The following is a 19,683-nucleotide window of genomic DNA, read 5'->3' on the forward strand; positions in this document are numbered from 1 at the left end:
ATCAAGTTTTAATGAAACAAAAACTAAACATGCTAGATATATCAGTTGTTATGCTAATGTATACTCCATAAAGAAGGTTAAATATAACTGTGGTATTAACATCTAAGTATATTAAACAGAATGAGGCACGGAAGTAGAGTCAGGAGAACTGAGTGTGAATTCCAGCTTTGACAAATACCTGTGTGATTACAAAGTCAGGGAATTTAAGCCATAAAGTTGTCTGATATTAAGTAGGGATAATAATATTTTTACAACTTTGCTCTTAGGGTAATTATACAGAAAGTATCTTTGAAAGCTCAAATAATTATAGAATGTGAATTATCTGCAGAAGTAACTCATAGCTTGAATGCTGAAGCTTTAAGTGCTTTAACAGAAGTAGGATCATGTGGAATGACTTGCCTTGGTTCTTCTTGCCTTGGGCTTCCCTTACCACTTTGTTTTGTTCTTTATTGCATTTGCCATGTAATATTTTGTAATATGGCTATGTGTAATATGGCTATCTGTATATGTATCTTAGCTTCTTACATGATTGTTAGCTTTATGGAGTCTAAAACTGGCTTTTGCCCACAACAGGTGCTTAATAAATGTTAGCTAAATGAGTTAAAGGTAAGAGGGAGGACTTAGATTATTTAAGACATACACTCACTTCCTCCTTGTTAAAATTTCATTGTGTTTATACAAGATGAGGCAGAAGATATTTGACAGTTGAAAAATGTCTTTTCATCTGTCTTTTCATGTTTTCATCTGTACTGATTTTTGAACTCATCTTGCAAATCATATATTTCAAAGCACTTTTTTTTTTTTTTTTTTTACACATTGTGTCATTATAATCTCAATTCACAGTAGATGAAAATTATCTTAATTTTGGACAGCAAGTGGTAAAGTGGATAAAGTACCAGGCTTGGAGTTAGGAAGACCTGATTTCAAATTCAGCTTCAGATATTTACTAGATGGGCTCACACTTCTAGTGTCAAGTCTGAATCTAAATTTGAACCCAGGTTCTCTTCACATCAAAACTAGTGTTTTATTTATTGCACTACCCAACTGCCTCTCTTTTCATTGTTCTAGATATGATGCACTATCCTATATCTTCTCTGAGCTGATGGACCATAGGAATATTCTTGGAAGAAAACTTTAGTTGATTAATTTGGTGTAAAAGTTGTTATTTTGCATATGTGATTTTCTGTCAAATTAAAATTTATGGATGTAGCATTAATGTTATCTGACAAAGCCCCTTGCTGTGAGGCTCTGGAAATTTTAGTTCACCCTGGTTGCCTCTACTAGTTGATATTATTTCAAATTTGGTATGCTTGTCCTTAATACTTTGGTGTATCTATCATCAATTTGGGCTCTTTTGGAGCCCAGAAACTCTTTGGAGTGATTTTGGATCTCAGAAAATTCTATAAAATTCTAAAGATTGATGCAATCCAAATAATTCTATCAACAGAAGGATTTGGAGAACCACATCATCTTTTAAGAAATTTCTCTTCCGAGACAGCTAGGTGGCACCATAGATATAGCACCAGCCCTGAAGTCAAGAGTTCAAATTTAGTCTTAGACATTAACATTTCCTAGCTGTGTGACCCTGGGCAAGTCATTTAACCCCAATTGCTTCAGCCAAAAAAAAAGGAAAGAAAAGAAAAGAAAGAAATTTCTCTTCCAGTTGAACTAAGTGCTAGATATAAATAAATTAGGACCCCTGACTGCAGAATTTTGAATGAGGGAGTTTTGTGTTCAGGGGTCTTTTAAATCAGAAGAAAACTTGCTGATTTCATTATAGCCATTTCAGTTCATTCACTTTGTCACAAATGCCCCTTTAAAATGCATAATTATGCAGTAACTGCAGTAAAGAGGGGAAAAGGAACCCCCACACAAAACATAATGTATTCACAGAATTATTCATTAAGAAGTCTTCTTTATAGCATACCTGGAGAGAAGAGTGGGATGCTGTAGATTCAGGTAATAATGTACCAATTTACAGATGGGGAGGGGCCAGGGTGTGGACAGCTCCAAAAATGACTTTGAAGCTTTTCCTTTTTTGTAGAAAATTCACAGTCTTTCCCATGTCTTAGAAAAAGGAATATTGGTAGGAATAGGGCCTGTGATTTCACCAATAAAGGAAATTCCTGGTAAGAAACATCCTCTCCTCTTTACAACTTAAATTGTTAGAGAACTCTCTACAACATGAAGCTAGATGTATTGCCAAGATCTATGTAGCCATTGTGGGTTGAAGCAAGACTTGAACTCAGGACTTTCTGTCTCTGAGGACAGCTATCTATATAACTTTTCGTGTTGGAAATTGTTTAGTTGTTTTTCGTTATGCCCAACTCTTTGTGAATCTTGGGGTGAGGGCAGGATTTCTTAGCAAAGATATGGAGTAATCTACCATTTCCTTTTCCAGCTCATTTTCAGATAAGGAAACTGAGGCAAACAGGGTCACATAGCTAGGAAATTTGAACTAGGATTTGAACTCAGGTCTTCTTGCCTCTGGGCGCAGCACTGTGCCACCTGGCTGCCATGTTAGAAATATCTTCTTTTTAGGGGATCTAGGAGAGTAATTAATGGGGAATAAGATGGTATTTACTCCCCTTGCTCCCAGATCTGTGCTTTTCATCTTTGAATCTAATAATTAATTAAGTTAGATGAGCGTATGGGACTATAATATGCACTGATTTACATGGGGTTAATTGACAAGGAGTATGTGTAGTGTCTTATATATAGGATCATGAGGCTATCTGGACCCAGATGTATGGATGGGAAACATCTTGTTGTAAAAAAGCTGTAAAATGGAGCTTTCTTCTATTGAGTCAGATGCTGGTTTGAGATCTTATATTCTCGCTACCTTTTGGTTAGTTCTGAAATGGCAAAGAGATGGTCCATTATGGAATATTGCTTGTGAAGGTCTGTTTTTCCCTACTAATATACTCTTAGAGGTGTATAATACACTAATTTACTCAATTTCTGTGTAAAACACCCACAGAGATTTTATATAGATGTGAGAGCAGTATAAGTGGATTGTAGTAATTTAAGTGGATAATAGTTCATGTTTTCAAGAACCTTTTTAGTTTTTTTAAATAAAAAGGGTCCAAGATTTTCTTATACCTTTTGTATCTTCCCTTTCTTCAAAAACCTTTTAAATCATTCTCCCCCAATGTCTCAAATCTGCACCACTTCTAGCATAGATCTCCTGAGTGTTTACTTGATAGAATCTAGATGCTTTTCATGTCTTTGCTCTTTTTAATAAGCTCTCACTTTTGCTTTTTCTGTAAGCACCTCAGGGATTGTGTAGGGTCCAAGTGTGATGGCTCCATTTTCCTTAATGGAAAAAAAAAAGTTTGTTTTAATAATTTATGCACATCTTTTCTAATTTTCTTCTGGTTCTTCTTTTTTTTTTTTTTTTTCATTTTCATCTTTGAATGCTCATGGAATCAATTTGCTTAGTTGGCTATTTTGCCAAGTTTTCTTCAGACTGGTTTTACCCTCTGCTATGTCTCACTGCTTTGTGAGATGACACTGCTCATAATTTCCAATCACCCTTCTTCATAGCAATTTGCAAATGGGAATCCAGTTTTCCCATTGATATCCCTCTGAATAATATGCTGTCTGAACTTTTTGTCTCCTTATTGTAGCAATTAATTTGTATTGTTTTAACTTAGGAGTGAAATTAATATAGTTGTTGTTGTCATTTCTGTAGTCACTTCTGATTTTTTTAAATTTAAATAGTTCAGAATCAAATCATTTTTATGGTATGTCTTCTCATTACTGTTCTTCTTGTTCTTATAAAATCAGATGAGCCAATGGTCTGACTGCACAAATACTAAACCCCAGGAATAATTCCCCAGTGACTTTGACAGGAACATGAAAAATACCTAGATGGAGAAAATGTTTAGGGCAGTAGTTTGTGTTACCAAATCAAATGGTTTTTTATAGTAAAAAAGATAAGTATCATGGGATCTTGTATTCTCTATATCTTTCAGTCAATTGTATGGTTGTAAAAATATGGTCGATTATAGCTTATCATTTTTGAAAGCCTATCTTTTCTTCATGATTTTGTGGAGATGGGAACGTAGACAGATGTGTAATAATTATCTGTGTTTTTCTATCATCTATTTTCAATCAGGTATTTTGAGACAGCAGTGCCTTTAAAATTATAAACCTACAGCAAAGATTTCCTCTGTATATACTTTGTTTATTAGTCAATTCAATTCAGTAAATATTTCTTTAGTGTCTACTGTATATCAGGTACTTTGCTAAGCCCTGAAGATACAAATAAGAAAAAATACAGACAATTTCTGATCTCAAGGATCCTACAATCTCATGGGGAAAGGAAAAGGGACATATTTAAGAGATGTAGGAAAGGTGAAATTGACAGGCCTTGATAGTAGATTGGATTTGGAGGGTTGAGAGAGATGAGAGAGGGAGGAATCTATGATGACTTCTAGGTTATGAGCATAATGGACTAAGGGGGTAGTGATGCTTTCTAAAATAATAGGGAAGGTAGAGAGTGGGGACGGTTTAGAGGGAAGGATAGTGAGCTTTGAGTTGTACATGTTGAGTTTAAGATGTCTTACGCATTCTGTTCAAAGTGTCTGAAAGACAGTTACAAATGTGAGATTTGAGTTTGGCAGAGACTGGAACAGAATAGGTAGATTTGAGAACCTTTAGCATAGAGATGGTAAAATGCATGGGAGCTGATGATATTACCAAGTGAAGTGAAGTTTTAACGGGGTAGAAAAGAGGACCTAGTACAGAGTCTTAGAACACCTATGATAAATGGACATGACTTGCCTGAGGATGCAATAAAGATTTTCTTTTCTTTTTTTTTTTTATTAAAGCTTTTTTATTTTCAAAACATATGCATGGATAATTTTTCAACATTTACCTTGCAAAATCTTGTGTTCCAGTTTTTCTCTCCCTTCCTTCTACCTCCTCCTCTAAATGGCAAGTAATCCAATATATGTTAAACATGGTAAAAATATATGTTAAATCCAACATATGCATACATATTTATACAATTATCTTGCTGCACAAGAAAAATCAGATCAAAAAGGGAAAAAATGAGAAAGAAAATAAAATGCAAGAATGAAAATAGTATGCTGTGATCCACACTCAGTTCCCACAGTCCTCTCTCTGGGTGATGATACTCTCTTCATCACAAGGTTGTTGGAAATAGCCACATCCATCAGAATTGATCATTGCATAAATGCCTTGTTGGTGCTGTGTACAATGATCTCCTGGTCCTGCTCATTTCACTCAGCATCAGTTCCTGTAAGTCTCTCCAGGCCTCTCTGAAATCATCCTTCTGGTCATTTCTTAACAGAATAATAATATTCCATAACATTCAGATACCATAACTTATTCAGCCATTCTACTTGATGGACGTCCACCCAGTTTCCAGTTTTTTGCCACTACAAAAAGGGCTGCCACAAACATTTTTTCCAGCAAAGATTTTCAAAGAGATTAAGAAGTGGTCTGATTTCTTGGTAAAGAATCAGAAAAGAGTAGTGCTCTGAATTTTTAGGAAATAAGAGAATATTCAGGAAGAGAAAGTGATCAGTAGCATTCAAGGCTCCAGAGAGGTTGAAGAGAATGAGATTTGAGAAATTGCCATTAGATTTGGCAATTAGGACAGCATTGGCAGCTTTGGAGAGAGCAATTTAGGTGGAATGATGAATTAAGAAGCCAGATTAGAGGGAATTAACACGAGTTTGAGAGAAAATGGAGATATCTATTATAGACAGCCTTCTCAGGAAATTTCACCACAAAGGACAGAAGAGATATAGGGCAGTAGTGTAGATAGAAGAATCAAATGAGGTTTTTTTGAGGATGGGATGACACATGTGCATGTTGGTAGGTAATAAGGAAAGAAGCAGTAGATAGGGAGAAATTGAAGATAAGTGAGAAAGTAGAGATGTCATGAGGCACAGTCTGCTGGAGAAGATAGGATGGAATGGGATTGATTATGCTAGTAAAGGGGTTTGTCTTCTTCAAGCCTTTGTGTGAGACAGAGGTAAAGTAGAAGATAATGGCAGAAGGCATCTGAGTGACACAAAAAGAGAGTGAGGGGAGGAGACGGAACTCTCAGTGAAGAATATTAGTTTTTTTCAATAAAATGAGGCAAAATTCTCATCTACAAGAGGGAAGGGTAGCCATGGTAGGTTTAAAGGGAGTTAGTGAGTTACTAAGAGAGGTGTAGAAGGATTGCCTTCCGGCAGTGAGGGCCAAAGTGAAATGGTATAGCATAAGTTTGTAGTGACCCAGTCAGAAGTGTCTGTTCTATTTTAGATGTGGTTTCTCCCATATATGTATTTTTATCTCATTGAGTGCTAGTAAATATTGTCTTTGGTCTGAGATTGATGAACATGCTTCTTAGTGTCTTCATAAGGATGATAGTTGGTTTTGGTCTGTTCAATGGCATTTGTAGACTGCACACAATTATTTTGTTATTAAATAACAATCCAACTTAGTATGGCCTATAATTTCTGTAGTAAACTTGTAGGGTTTTTTTTTTAAAGTACTTCTTTCCCATTTTTAATGTTTCAATGTTCCAGAAACTTCAAAGAACTTAAATGTGAGCATTAGCTGCTATTTCTAACCCACTACTAATCTTCAGCTAAAGTAATCTTTCCTTTCTTGAAATGTTCCCAGTTGCAACTTTCCTTTGTCTATATCACATGCAGACTTTTATTCATCCCTCTACTAGGCAAATGTCATCTTTTGTAGATTTTAACCTCCTTGAGGCTTGAGAATATTCATCATTGCATTTTACTTAGTACCCAGCGTGGTACACTGCTTATAGTAATCACAATTAATATTTTCATTGAGTTGAGATATTTTGGTTCTTGCTTCACTTCTTGAATTGACAGCTTTGATAAGTAGTAATCAGCTATATAACATATATTTCAGAGACCTGAAATATAGGCAAGTGGATAAACTTTTTATCTTTTGAAGTGATGAAAATTGCATAGACATTTCCTTTTTCCCTTGTGAGCTACTTGAAGGAATTATTGTATCCATTTTACAGACAAGGAAAATATGATTAGGAGATTTCAGTGGCTTACATAGTTATAACAGTCATCTTTATAATGATGACTATGACTTGGCTTTTTGCTGTTACTCATTCTTCATTGCTGTTGTATTAATGTGAATAGAATCCTCAAGTTTGACATATTTTTATTACACTGTCACTTCTATAGCAACATGAGAAAATCCACATGACACTTTTTTCCTATTACATTTGTAGGTATTATTTTTAAATTTTGTGGAGAACATTTTAAATAGTTCTGACACACTAGAAAAAACATTTTCCAACCTAAAAGCATGTCTTAACAACATGTACATTTTAGCTGAAAAGTCACGTGCATTTTTTGAAAATTTTGTAGTGAATATTCCCCCATGAAGTTGCTCAACTAAAAGCATTTTCCTCTGAATTTTTCCTATGGAAGTCCTATTTTGATATATGATCGTGACATTCAGATATACATGGTGCCAGGATATCACATAAATTCTGACAAGAGGTGGAATGGTTTTATGTATGAGCCCTAGTGAAATATATGTTATCCAAATATCAGTTTAATTAAGTTCAGAAGATTGGACATCACATAATGACATTTTTTTGATCACAGCAATCATTTTTTGATCACAATCAAGATTGTGAAGTTTTAAATGAATGTTAAATTGCTTTTGAAGTCTTAGAATCAGGATTTAGAGCTGAAAGGAACATCAGATATAATCTAGATTTAAGCTTCTAATTTTATAAATAAGGAAATGAAGACCCAGAGAGGTTAAATAAATTACTGTATCGCACAGGTAGCCTGTAACAGAAACAGAATTCAATCTTGGGTCTTCCTTCTCCTGCACCATTTTATGAAGCCCCATACAATAAGTGTTTTAATTGTACCAAACATAGTTCCACATCTCTAAAAACAAATAACTTAATAATTTTATTAATAAAATCTGCTAAGAAATAAAAGGAAATAATTACCATAAAGCCATGATAAGTTGTACTTATTGGGGATGACAGTATTAGATAAGTTTAATTTATAAAATGTTTTTTAAAAAATACAAGTTTATTTCAGTTAATTCATTTAAAACTGACCAAAAATGTGGTCCTTAGGGATGTGTTAATAATAAAGATAATTTGCAACTGACCAATTATTTTTATATTTAACATACTGCAAATAATTTGTTCTCAGGTTCATGCTTCCTATAACCTTGTTTACAAAATTTATTTTGTTTAGTCACTTTTTTTTTCCTCCCAGCATGAACCTATTGTTTTATTTTTGTCACAGACAATGCTATGAGAAAACACATTCCCAATTCCAAGACTCATGAGCCCACATTTCTTTAAGTACAAACGATTTTATGATTTCATGCTTTCTTATTAGTGCATTTTTCTTCTAATCACTTATTGTAGATGAAATCTCTTAATTTCCTAAATCAGATAGGTTTATTTAGGATCAGGACTTCCTAATTTTGTATTACTGACTCTTTGGACAGTCTGGTGAAGCTTATGAATTCTTTCTCAGAATAATGTGTATAAGTTCATAAAATACATAAGATTACAGAGAAAACCAAAAGTCAAAGGTTAGCAAAAATAAAGTTGTAATTCTTTTTCTCATTCAAATGAATGTATTCCTTCAACTCTATCCATGGATCACAAGTTAACCTGAATTAGAGGTTTCATTGAGCTCTTTCTTATTCTCTGTAGTTAGATCTTTCTAGATAAAACAGAGGGAAACCAGTTTCAAACTCTTGTTCAGATAACTATAAACTCCAGTTTGTGATTTAACTATATGATTAAGCATTGTTGGTTAGGTGATCTTTATTTTCTAACATATATACCTTAGGTGTACATTTTCCGCTTTTGGGAAGCTCATTTGTCATTTTAGAGTTTTATATAAACTTTAAAAAGCGATATGTAAATGTTAGAGATTATTTTTATTACTTAAGATTTCTTTTTATTAAGTATAGAATTGTTTGGTTACCTTCAACACACGATAAATAAAACTCTTCTTTGATCTTGTAATATAAATTTTAAATGCAGGAAATACTGAAAAATATGCTTTACTAAAAAACATGCAGACATCTGTATAAACAGTGACAGATCATATAATAGAATCAGAGAACTTTATATCTAAATGGATATTAATATGCTCCACCTATCATATTATAGATGAGAAAACAGGTGGTTGGTTCTAGGTTCCCTGTAACATTTAATTAAAATGTGGTCTCTGTCTTTATAAATTTTACAGTTAATTAAGGAGTTATGACAATAATACCAGACAGATAACTATAAAATTATTTGATGCCTTTGGCCATATGTGAGGAGTAGGTAAATCAGAAGATGAAATCCATTGTTTCTCTTGCCTAACAGCTGCAGCTTTTCACAGCTGTGACCTGATCTATGAAAATTGCACAAAGCACTTTACAACTGTTATGTCTCTGTTTCTTTTTCTAATAAATCAAAATAAAATTTATGCCATTTTCTGTTAAATTGGAATGTCATTAGATTAACTTGAAATAATTATTTTGTTTAAGGAAATATACTTAAATTCTTTAGGCCTTTTGAGGTCAATAGAGAAAAAATATCATTCACATGTTAGATAATATGTATCAAGCTTGTGTGAAGAAAGGAATATATTTTATATATACTATATAAAAGAGTATATGGATTTTCATGAGAAAACAATCCAGGATAGGATTACTTTGGAAAATTTGCAACCATTTCTTTGGGGAATTAATTTTATTTTTTTGTTAAAAAAATTCTCTCCTCAGTCCCATTCTATTCATCATTTTCATTAGAGATTCAGATGAATTTATGCTTATAAGATTTGAAGATCACATTAAACTGGAATGGATAACTAACATACTCTATAATAGAATAGGGATTCAAAAATCCTAAAGGTTAGACTAATAGGTCAAATTGAAAACAATGAAATTAAATAGAAATATGTTTAAAGTCCCAAATTTGGAATTTATAATTTAGCTTTACAAGTACTGAATTGATGAGGCATAATTAAACAATTCATATAATGAAAACCTGGTTGTTTTGGTGTACTCTATAAATTCATTCTGATTTAACAATGTGACATGATAGCAAAACAAAAAACCAATGTGACGTGATGCCTAATTTAATCTTAGATGACTTTAATAGAACTATAAAGTTCACAGTGGGAAAAAATGGTGCTCTCCTTATACTCTCTCCTAATAAGACTTTATATAAAGTATTGTGTTCAATTGCAGACACCACATTTCAGAAAGGGCTCTGACAGGTTACAGAGCACTTGGAAGAAGGTGGACAAGTTGATAAGGAGATTGATCAGTATGTCATATGAGCATCTCTCAAAGGACATAGGGATGTTTAGATGTTTAGAAGAAAAGACTGAGGGTTTGTAAAAATAACTGTACTTAAGGTATTTAAAATTCTGTCATATAGAAGGAGGATTAATTTATTTTCCATAACTCCACAAAATAGAAGTTAAAATAGTAGAGAAATTGTCAGTTGGTCTATTTTGGCTCAGTACAAAGAAAAGAGAACCGTGCATAAGTGGAGTGTGCTACCTTGAGAGGTCCTCATCTCTGAAGGCTCTCAAGTAGGTAACACTTACCTGAATATGTTTTAGGAGAAAATCTTCACATCTAGGTTGGGCTAAAGTGACTATCAAGATCCCTTTAAGCTGTGATACTCTTTAACTCTAGCTAATTTAATTTTTAAATTCCATCATGGGATATGCTAATAATATTCTAGGCTCTGCATTTTAATTGTATTTTGAATTTTTGATGTGTTTTTATGCTTTTATGATTCTATGGTAGATATGTTTTTCCTAATTTATTAAAGAGAATTCTTTAAAACCAAGCATTTTAAAAATCAATATAATACATTTGTGTATTCATATATAAAAATATGCATGTACATATACACATATGTTCATACACATGTGTATCTATATATCTGTATATATATATATGTATAAATAGATACTGATATCTATACATCTATCTAAATGTGTAACTGTTGATTCCTTTTATTTTCTCAATTTTTTTTTGTCTTTACATTGGAGTTTATGCTTTTCTTGGTTTTCTTTTATGGCAGTATGTTTTTTGGTCAGGGTAGTATTTTTTTTTTTGTTGTTCAGTTATGAATTAGTTGCTCATCTCTTTTATAGAGACAGGATTATATAGTGGAGAGAGAAAGACAAATCTGGGTTGAAAGCCCTATACTGACACATATTGGCAGTGTGACCTTGAACATGGTACTTATTTGTGAATTGCTCAGAGTTCTGAGCCACTCTGAAGCTTTTAATTGTTGAATTGCTTGAGTAGAGAAAGTTTCATCACTGAGCATTCTCCTAAATCAAAAAAAAAAAAAAAAAAAGAATAGTTCACTCCTCCAAGAAATTTATATATTATCATGGACCATGGATACTTCTCTATATTACAGTGCAGTATAATGAGTTAGATAGATAGAGTGACTTTGTCATTTAGAAAAAATATATTATCTTCAGTGTAATGTGCTTAAGAAGACAAGAAGTTTGTTATATATCTTAGAAATATTTCTCCAAAAAAAAAGTAAGCAGATTCAAAAAAGGGTTAGTTTTCAGCTCCCCAAAGGCTTATATTCCTGGGATATGAGAAGCTAATGATTTTACTGGGTGTAAGGTTAGGGAATATAGACTAGACCTATGATTTCATCAGTATAATGAACTTTGAGATGAGGAAATTCTCTCAATGCAAGGTGGAACCTTCTGTGTAATAATAATTAGCAGGTGACAAGAGTGCTGAGAGATTGTGACAATAGTTGTATAATGTATTTTTAAAAGATTCGGTTAAATATTAAAAATTATTAAGTATCTATGTTGAGCAGTGCACTGGGCCCTGGGGATAAAGAATTAATACAAGATACTTTGAAAAAGGAGGGAGGAAGGGAAAGAGGAAGGAAGGAAAAGAGGGGAAAGGAGAGAGGAAAAAACCAAAGGAGAGAAGAAAAAGGGGGGAGGAAGGGAGAGAGAGAAGGAGGAAGGAAAGAAGAGAGGAAGGAAAGAAGGGAAGAAAGAAGAGAAGAAAAAAGGAAGAAGAGGGAAGGAGGGAGGACAGATTTATTAAGTGCCTATTCTGTCTCAAGCACTATGTTAAGCATTTTACATATGTTGTTTTGCTTGATCCTCACAACATCCCTGAGAACCAGGTACTATTTTTATCCCTATATTATAGATGAGGAAACTGAAGTAAACAGAGGTTAAAGGAACTTGCCTGGGATCCCACAGCTCACAAGTGTCTACTGCTAGATTTGAGCTCAGGTCTTCCTGATTCCAGGCCCAGCGCTGTCCAATGTATCAGTAGCTGCCTCTAAAAGAACCAGAAGGATCAGGTCAGGTTTCACTTAGAAGGTGACTCCTGAACTGACCTTTTTAGGAAATGGAAGCATCAAGGATGGGGCGGGGTGGGGGGGTTGGGGGAATGCCACTTGTACAAAACACAATGAGAGAGATGTGATGTGGTATTCGACATATGATGAGAAGGGCAGTTTGAATGGAATGGAGTAAATGCATTAAGGGAATGATTGAACAAAAGCTGCACCAGTAGGCACCAAGACATTTGTATTTTATTCTAGAGGCAACAGGAAGCCATTAAGAGAGACAGCTGGGCAATTAGGTGACTATAACAGTAGTTCAGAGAAAAGTTAACTCATGTGGAATTAGTTTCACTCATAGATTAGATGTTCTGAGCATAGAAAGGGAAAGGAAATGGTTCAGGATGGAGGCTTAGTTAATAGTTATGAGATGGAGGAAAATATAACAAATGAGCCTAAGAAAGAAGTATCAGATAGGTAGGAGGAGAACTGAACAAAACTAGTTTTTCAGAAGGCAAAGGAGCAAGACTATTAGTAAAAGAAGGTAAGTCATCACTGTCAGAAATATTATAATCACTCATCAGGCATTAAGATATCTAGGTAGCACATTGGACCAGGAGTCAGGAAACACACCTGAGTTCAAATCCAGTCTCTGACACATACTAGTTCTGTGGTTCTGTGCAAATCACAACTTTTTCTACTTCAATTTCCTCATGTTAAATGTAGGTCATAACACCTACTTAATTGTTGTGAGGATGAAATGAGATCCTATTTGTAAAGGTATCTTCAAACCTTAAAACACCTACTTTTTTTTTTCAAATTGGTCAATAGTTTTTCACAAAGTAGACATAATCAAATTTTTAATCCATTTTGACTGAGTGATTTTATTATATATTGCAATAATTCTTTTTTCTTAGAGGCTGATTGCTGGTATAGGAAATAAACAACGAAGTCGACTTTCCATCATGGCCCAGTATCTCTGCAAGGTTCAACATTCCTTTACTATTCCAGGCCGAGCTTTTGTTCCCAAACCAGAGGTAAGTTTTTAATTGCAGTTATTATTAGGAGAGAATTCAGTTTAGCAAATCTGACTCTAGAATCTAATTTATATAAGCATACAGTCCTTCCATTTTCTTTTCTTTCTTTTTTTTTTTTTAAATAAGGACTGTGACACATATACTTGATCCTTGTCATGAGTGAGATATATATTTTTTCCTCAGGAAAATAAATCTCAATCAAAAATATGTCAAGTTGATTTTTTTTGGTTAGCCTTCCAAGTAAAGTTTTATTAAGCAGATAATTCATTTTGTCAAAGGAACTTGTTTTGGTTTTTAAGAGATCTTATTTTAAGAGTAATATATATAGGTGGATGTTAACTTTTAGATTTTGAATGCTGGTATTTTATAGAGTTGAAAGTACTAAATTATAAACACAATTGTTCTCAGACAAAAAAAAAATGACTTGTTTGATGCTTGGTGAATTGCTGTAAAACAGTTAATATGAAGGAACTAGAAATCCACTCACACTTAGAAATCTGAAATATAAAGTATAGTAAAATTCCTCTTCCATGCTGGCACCACATGTCACTAACTTTTAATGCTAGGGTTTTTTTAGTAGTTGAATTTCTTTTCATTCTCTGGCTGATTCAAGTTATTTGTAACTCACACTTGGTGACTTATAGGCAGAATAAATATCTAAAGTAATTTGAAACTGTAAAAGAAGTAAAATCTGAGTACCTATGTAGGACCTGTGTACTGGTTAACTAGTGAAAGTGGTAACTAAAAGCCAGTGTAAATGCTACCCCTCATACTCCTGAAGTCATCAGATACAGGAAGGTCTCTACAACATTCACTAGATTGTCTGCATGGATGTTATGAAGAGATCTGGAAAAGAAGAATGAGAATGTATAGTTTGTGATCTGCATAATTGGAGGGATTCTCCATAGAGACAAAAATGTTAGATTAGATTGATAATTGGCCCCCGGGTATTTATTTTATCATTTATGATCTCTTTAGAAGTTACAACTCAGTATTGTTGAACTCTAAAATAGAAATAGATCCTTGATATAATGACTTAAAAAAACACAAACTAATACTTCTCTGTTGTATCATATTTTTATTTATTTTCTTAAACATTTAACAATTACATTTTGGACTCAGGAGTTTCTGACACCTCTGCTGTAACTAATGATTATAATAATAAGAGACATTTATATAGTGTTTATACTTTATGAAATACTTCTCAGAATAATTGCATTTTGCTTAATAAAGGAGTAGACCAGTGATTTCATTAGGAGAGTGCAGTTAATCACTTCCTATAATTTATAGTCTAAAAGAGTTGCCTTGAGCACTGAGAGGTTGTAACTTGCCTGAGGTTCAGTAGACATGTTTGTATCACCTGTGACAATTGAGCCTAGATCTTCCTGGCTTTGAAGCTGAGTCTCTATTCACTAAGTCATACTACTTCTGGGAGAAATGGATAGAATAATTATTATCCTCTTCATTTTATCGATGAGTAAGTAGAATTAACCTAAATTAAGTCAGTTTTTCATAAAATACAGCAAAGCCAAGATTCAACTCCAGGTCCTTTGAATTCAAGTTCAGGCCTCTTTGCATTTAATCAATGTTACTTTTATAACTGTAGAAAGGAAATATTCATTTTAATGGAGAAAAAAAGTGGTAATTGTTATTAGAGGAAGTTATTAGTATTGTGTACTGATTTTTGGTTTTATTCAGATAAAGCATTGTGTTCATTTTGTTGCGTGCTATTTTCAGTAGAACACACAAGTCAATTTATCTTGTTATAGGAAATTATATTTGTCAAAGTCTTTGTTATCATCTCAGTTTGTCAAAGTATTCCTTAGGATAGGTGTCAAAGTAAAAAACCTCAGCATTTGGCTTCTGTTTATCTATCCAGTTCAGAATTTTTGGAGGTATTCAAAAAATGTCAAACTTGTCACTGGATTACATTTTATCAGTACTATTAGCAATTCATCTCCTGAGATATAAACTGTAATCTTGAAAAATATCTTTTGGGAAGGAATTATATTTCTTTTTTTTAACCACATTGATGGCTATTTCTTTATTTCTTCATAAATTAAGTGCCTCATACATAGTAATTTATTAAGTCCCTGCTTTTTGACAGGCCTTGTGTTGAATGCTGCAGTAGAGTACTTAATGAAGACTTTTTCAATTTAATTGATTTAAAATGCATGCTTTTACCTATATTTGTATATAGTATGCCTCTATTTAAATATTTTATTTGCATTTGAATATCTTCTATGCTTATCAATATTTTAAAATCCTTAAGAGATATGTCCATATGTTATGCATGTAGAATGCTATTTACATAGTAAATGTTCCCTAAATGCTGTATCAATAAACAAATGAATTAATTCACTCATTCTTTTAACAAGTAATACTGATGAATAACAAAGTTGAAATAGATATGGCTATAAAGTCTGTTATCTGAGTCATGGTTTACCTCTTCATAATATCAAATTTGCTTTTAGCAAAACATTTTAATGTTTTGACAAATATAAAATGTTAACATCTTAAACAAATAACATCAATCTTATTTTACAGTTTTTTTATCATTTTAATCTTAACTATAGTTAACATTCCTACAGTTAAATTTATCTTTTCTCTTTTTGTTTTCTGTGAAATATTAATACAACTCCTTAATTGAGCATAATTACAAAACAAAATGGTACTCTTCATTTAAGCAATCTTTGAATATATTCATGGATAATTTAAAAGATTATATTTTAAATTTGCTTATGTAAAATATTTCAATGGGTGAAGCAGGTTTAATAGCTCTTGCATGTTTTAAAATTAAAAATCACAGAATTTTAGAGTTGAAAGGGACCTTAGTCAACAGTACTCCAAAAAAAAAAAAAGAATTATCTACTACAACTTATCCAACAATAGTCATTTAGCCTCTGTCAAAAGAGTTCTGAGGAGGTAGAACCCATTACCTCTTAAGGTAACTCATTCTACTTTTGGAAGGCCCTAATTATTAAGAAGCTTTTCCTAACATTAAGTCTAAAATTGCCTCTCTAAAAATTCTATCCATTGTTTATAATACTTCCTCCTGGGGTAAAACAGAACAAATCTATTCCCTATTCTATAAAACCTCTCTTGAAACAATTAAATAAAACTATTATGTTGTCCCTGAGTTTTTTCAGGATTTTTATTTTACAGAGTTCTTCACCATCCTTATTGCCCTCCTGTAAATGCTCTTTGGAATATCAATACCCATCCTTAATTATGGTTATGAACATACCTGGCATGATTTTTGACCATGGCAAAGTATAATGGGACTCTTACTTCCTTATTTCTGGAATTTGTATCTCTGTGAAGTGGACACCTGAGTGACACAGTAGGTAAAAGGCTGGGACTGGAATCAGGAAAAAAAAATTTTTTTAGACATAATCTATTGTCTAAGGTCATTTTTTAAAATATGAATCTAAAACATTATACTTGTCCCTATTAAATTTCATCTTGTTACTTTCAGCTCAATTCTATACCTATGCACACCTTTTTTGGATTCTTATATTGGCATCCATAGTGTTAACTTATCATGTGTAAATTTGATAAGTGTGCCAACTATGCTATTATCCAAGTCTGTTAAAAATGAAAAACAGCATTTCATTAGAAACCTCTTTTCTAGCTGAAATCTTTTAATGACTATTCTTTATATCCAGCCATTTGCTTGGTTTTTGAATCCTTCTAATTATAACCATCATCCAGCCTGCATTTGTACACCTTTTCTATCAGAGTAGTATGAAAGACCACCAAATATTTAAATTCACATAAACTATCCAGAACATTTTTTGACCTATCTAGTTTAGTAATGCTATTTTTAAAAGTGAAAACAAAGATAGTTTGCTTAGACCTATTATTCTTAGTGAAGCAGTGCTGCTCTTTGTAATATTTCTTTCATGTTTACAAATAATCTTTTAACAATAATATTCTAAGATTTTTCCAGTAATCAAATTTCAACTTACTGTTTACAGACTTTCTCTTCTTCCATTTTAGAAAACTGAGGTAGCATTTGCCCATCTCCAATCTTGTGATATGTCATTATAGATAAATGAAATGTATATTTCACTCTCTACCATCTTTCATATATCATTGTCAGTGCCATTCACATCTGCCTATTCTTTCAGTTCCTCAAGATATAATTCCTCATGGTCTAGTGTCTTTATTTTATTTAGGGCAATTGAGTTCTCTTCTCACCTTATTCATATTGGGTATTAGTTCCCTACTATCAATCATTGTTTTCTTTTCAGTCCAAAGGCCAAAAAAAAAAAAAAAAAAAAAAGTGGGAAACAAAGAATTAAGGAATTCTGTCCTCTCACTCTTCTAAATTAGCATCATTCTATTTACCCTGAACCACAATCGTCTTAGTTTGAATTCTTAAGATCCCTTGTCCAGTTATAAATCTGTGAGCCTTTTATAAAGAATGTATTTCTCTAAAACTTAATTTTTAATTCCTTGTGAAAATAAAGAGATACACACTTGAAATGGATAGTGTTTTCATTCTTTATAGTGATAGTAAGGTCATGCTGATTAGAAGTAGATATCCATTTTGGCTTATTCTTAGCAAACCTTGTTTTCAATTTTATGTTAATGTTAATACCTTTGCTGCTTACTTTACTACTTAATTTGTGATCAGAATCATCTTATTTTATTCATGCCTTCACACTTTCTACAACTCAGCAGGAGCTCTAGGAGAACCTATAAAGCTAAAATACAAATTATCCCTGTCCATAGGAAAAATAAAACTAAAAAGCTATTTCAGAATGTGTAATAGTTACAAGACTTTTGAATGGATGTGGTCTCCTAAATTTCTTTTGTACTTAATTTGTATATTAAAGCTCTTAGGTTGATATCTTGCATCTGTTTGAGCGATTATATCCTTCCCTTAACAAAGACTGGTGCTGCACAGGGTATTTAGTTCTTGCATTAATTTGATTATATATAGCATTTTTCCTTTCTACTAGTACATTTGACAGCTAATCAATGTAAATCCTAACACATTTAAGCAAAGTAAGAAAAAATGTCGATGCAAAATTATTCCAGCTAATATGTAAAGTATTGGATTAATATTTTTGTCTTACAGTATTTCTTTAGATTCATTTACTTACTTAGAAAATGATTACCATGAACAGTTAAACTAAAAACATTTTGTACAGCTATGGAACCATCTGTGACTTTCACATGAAATAATTTTTCTTCACTTTAGTAATTTTATTTTAAAAATTTCACTATAAGGCTGATATGTATTAATATGCACAGTAAAATAGTTTCAAAAATGAGTTTCCACTATATGCACAAAAATCTTATTTTTAGTAGCAACATATAAAAGTTACTATTTCAAATGACAGCAGTACTATATTAGTAACTCATCATCTTATGTCACAAATTAATGAGTATATTATTAATAAGTAACAATAACAAATACTTGGGGTAGCACTTTACAATAATTGCAAAGTTATATTACTTGATTTATAAAATTGCCACACACACACACACACACACACACACACACTCAGCTACTTTAATGCATAATTCCAAATCAAAACTATCCTAAATTTCCTTTCTACCTAAACAGACATATGCAAGTCAGATTTTTTTTCCTTCTTGATTAGAATTTGCTATCTCATAACCTTAAATTTATGAGAGACAAAATGTAGTGAGGGAAGTCAGGAAGACAAGGCCAGAGCCAGCTTTTAACACAGTCTGAGGATATCATCTTACATTAGTCATTTCACCTCTCAGAGCCTTCATACCAACCCTTTGAGAGATTAGTATAAATTGCAAAACAACTGGTGATTGACTTTGATAGAGAAAGCCTTATCAGGGGTTCCCTACACCTTTACAGATTTGGACCAAAATACAATAGTTTCTTTTATTCAAAACACTTTCATTTTAGTTATTGTAGGGGAGGTAGTTTATCTGTTTAAAAGAAAATAGTCCCCTAGTCTATTTAAATCATGCCTGGAAAAAAAAGGCAAAGAATTTGAAAATAAACCTTAGATTACATGAAAAAAGTGGAAAATTTAAATGATTGGAAGGAAATAAAAGAATACATCCCAAAGAGCTCACATCTTGAGAGATGTGGAAGTAGAAAGGATAATCATATAATTTTTTTCCCATATTGTTATCATAAAGGTTATAAGTCTTACATATTTTCTTTCTCCTTATAACATTTACCAATTTGTTCCCTCTTAGATTTAGCCTGAATTGTTTAGCTGAAAGATTAGCAACAGTTGGAAACTTATGTAAACATTTCCTTTGAAATGCAAAAGAAAAAGAGGGCCAAAG

At 32.6% G+C, this 19,683-nt stretch overlaps 1 protein-coding gene across 1 annotated transcript in view; it reads left to right on the forward strand.

Annotated features, from left to right (window-relative positions):
* Positions 1–19,683, forward strand: part of TFB1M (transcription factor B1, mitochondrial) — a 64,250-nt gene that overhangs the window by 13,489 nt on the left and 31,078 nt on the right. The window contains exon 5 of the mRNA XM_031937586.1: positions 13,270–13,389. Coding sequence (XP_031793446.1) covers positions 13,270–13,389 — 120 coding nt within the window. The remainder of the gene's footprint in view (positions 1–13,269; positions 13,390–19,683) is intronic.

This window comes from Sarcophilus harrisii, chromosome 4 (genome assembly GCF_902635505.1).
Source record: "Sarcophilus harrisii chromosome 4, mSarHar1.11, whole genome shotgun sequence".
In the NCBI taxonomy this organism is placed as follows: domain Eukaryota; kingdom Metazoa; phylum Chordata; class Mammalia; order Dasyuromorphia; family Dasyuridae; genus Sarcophilus; species Sarcophilus harrisii.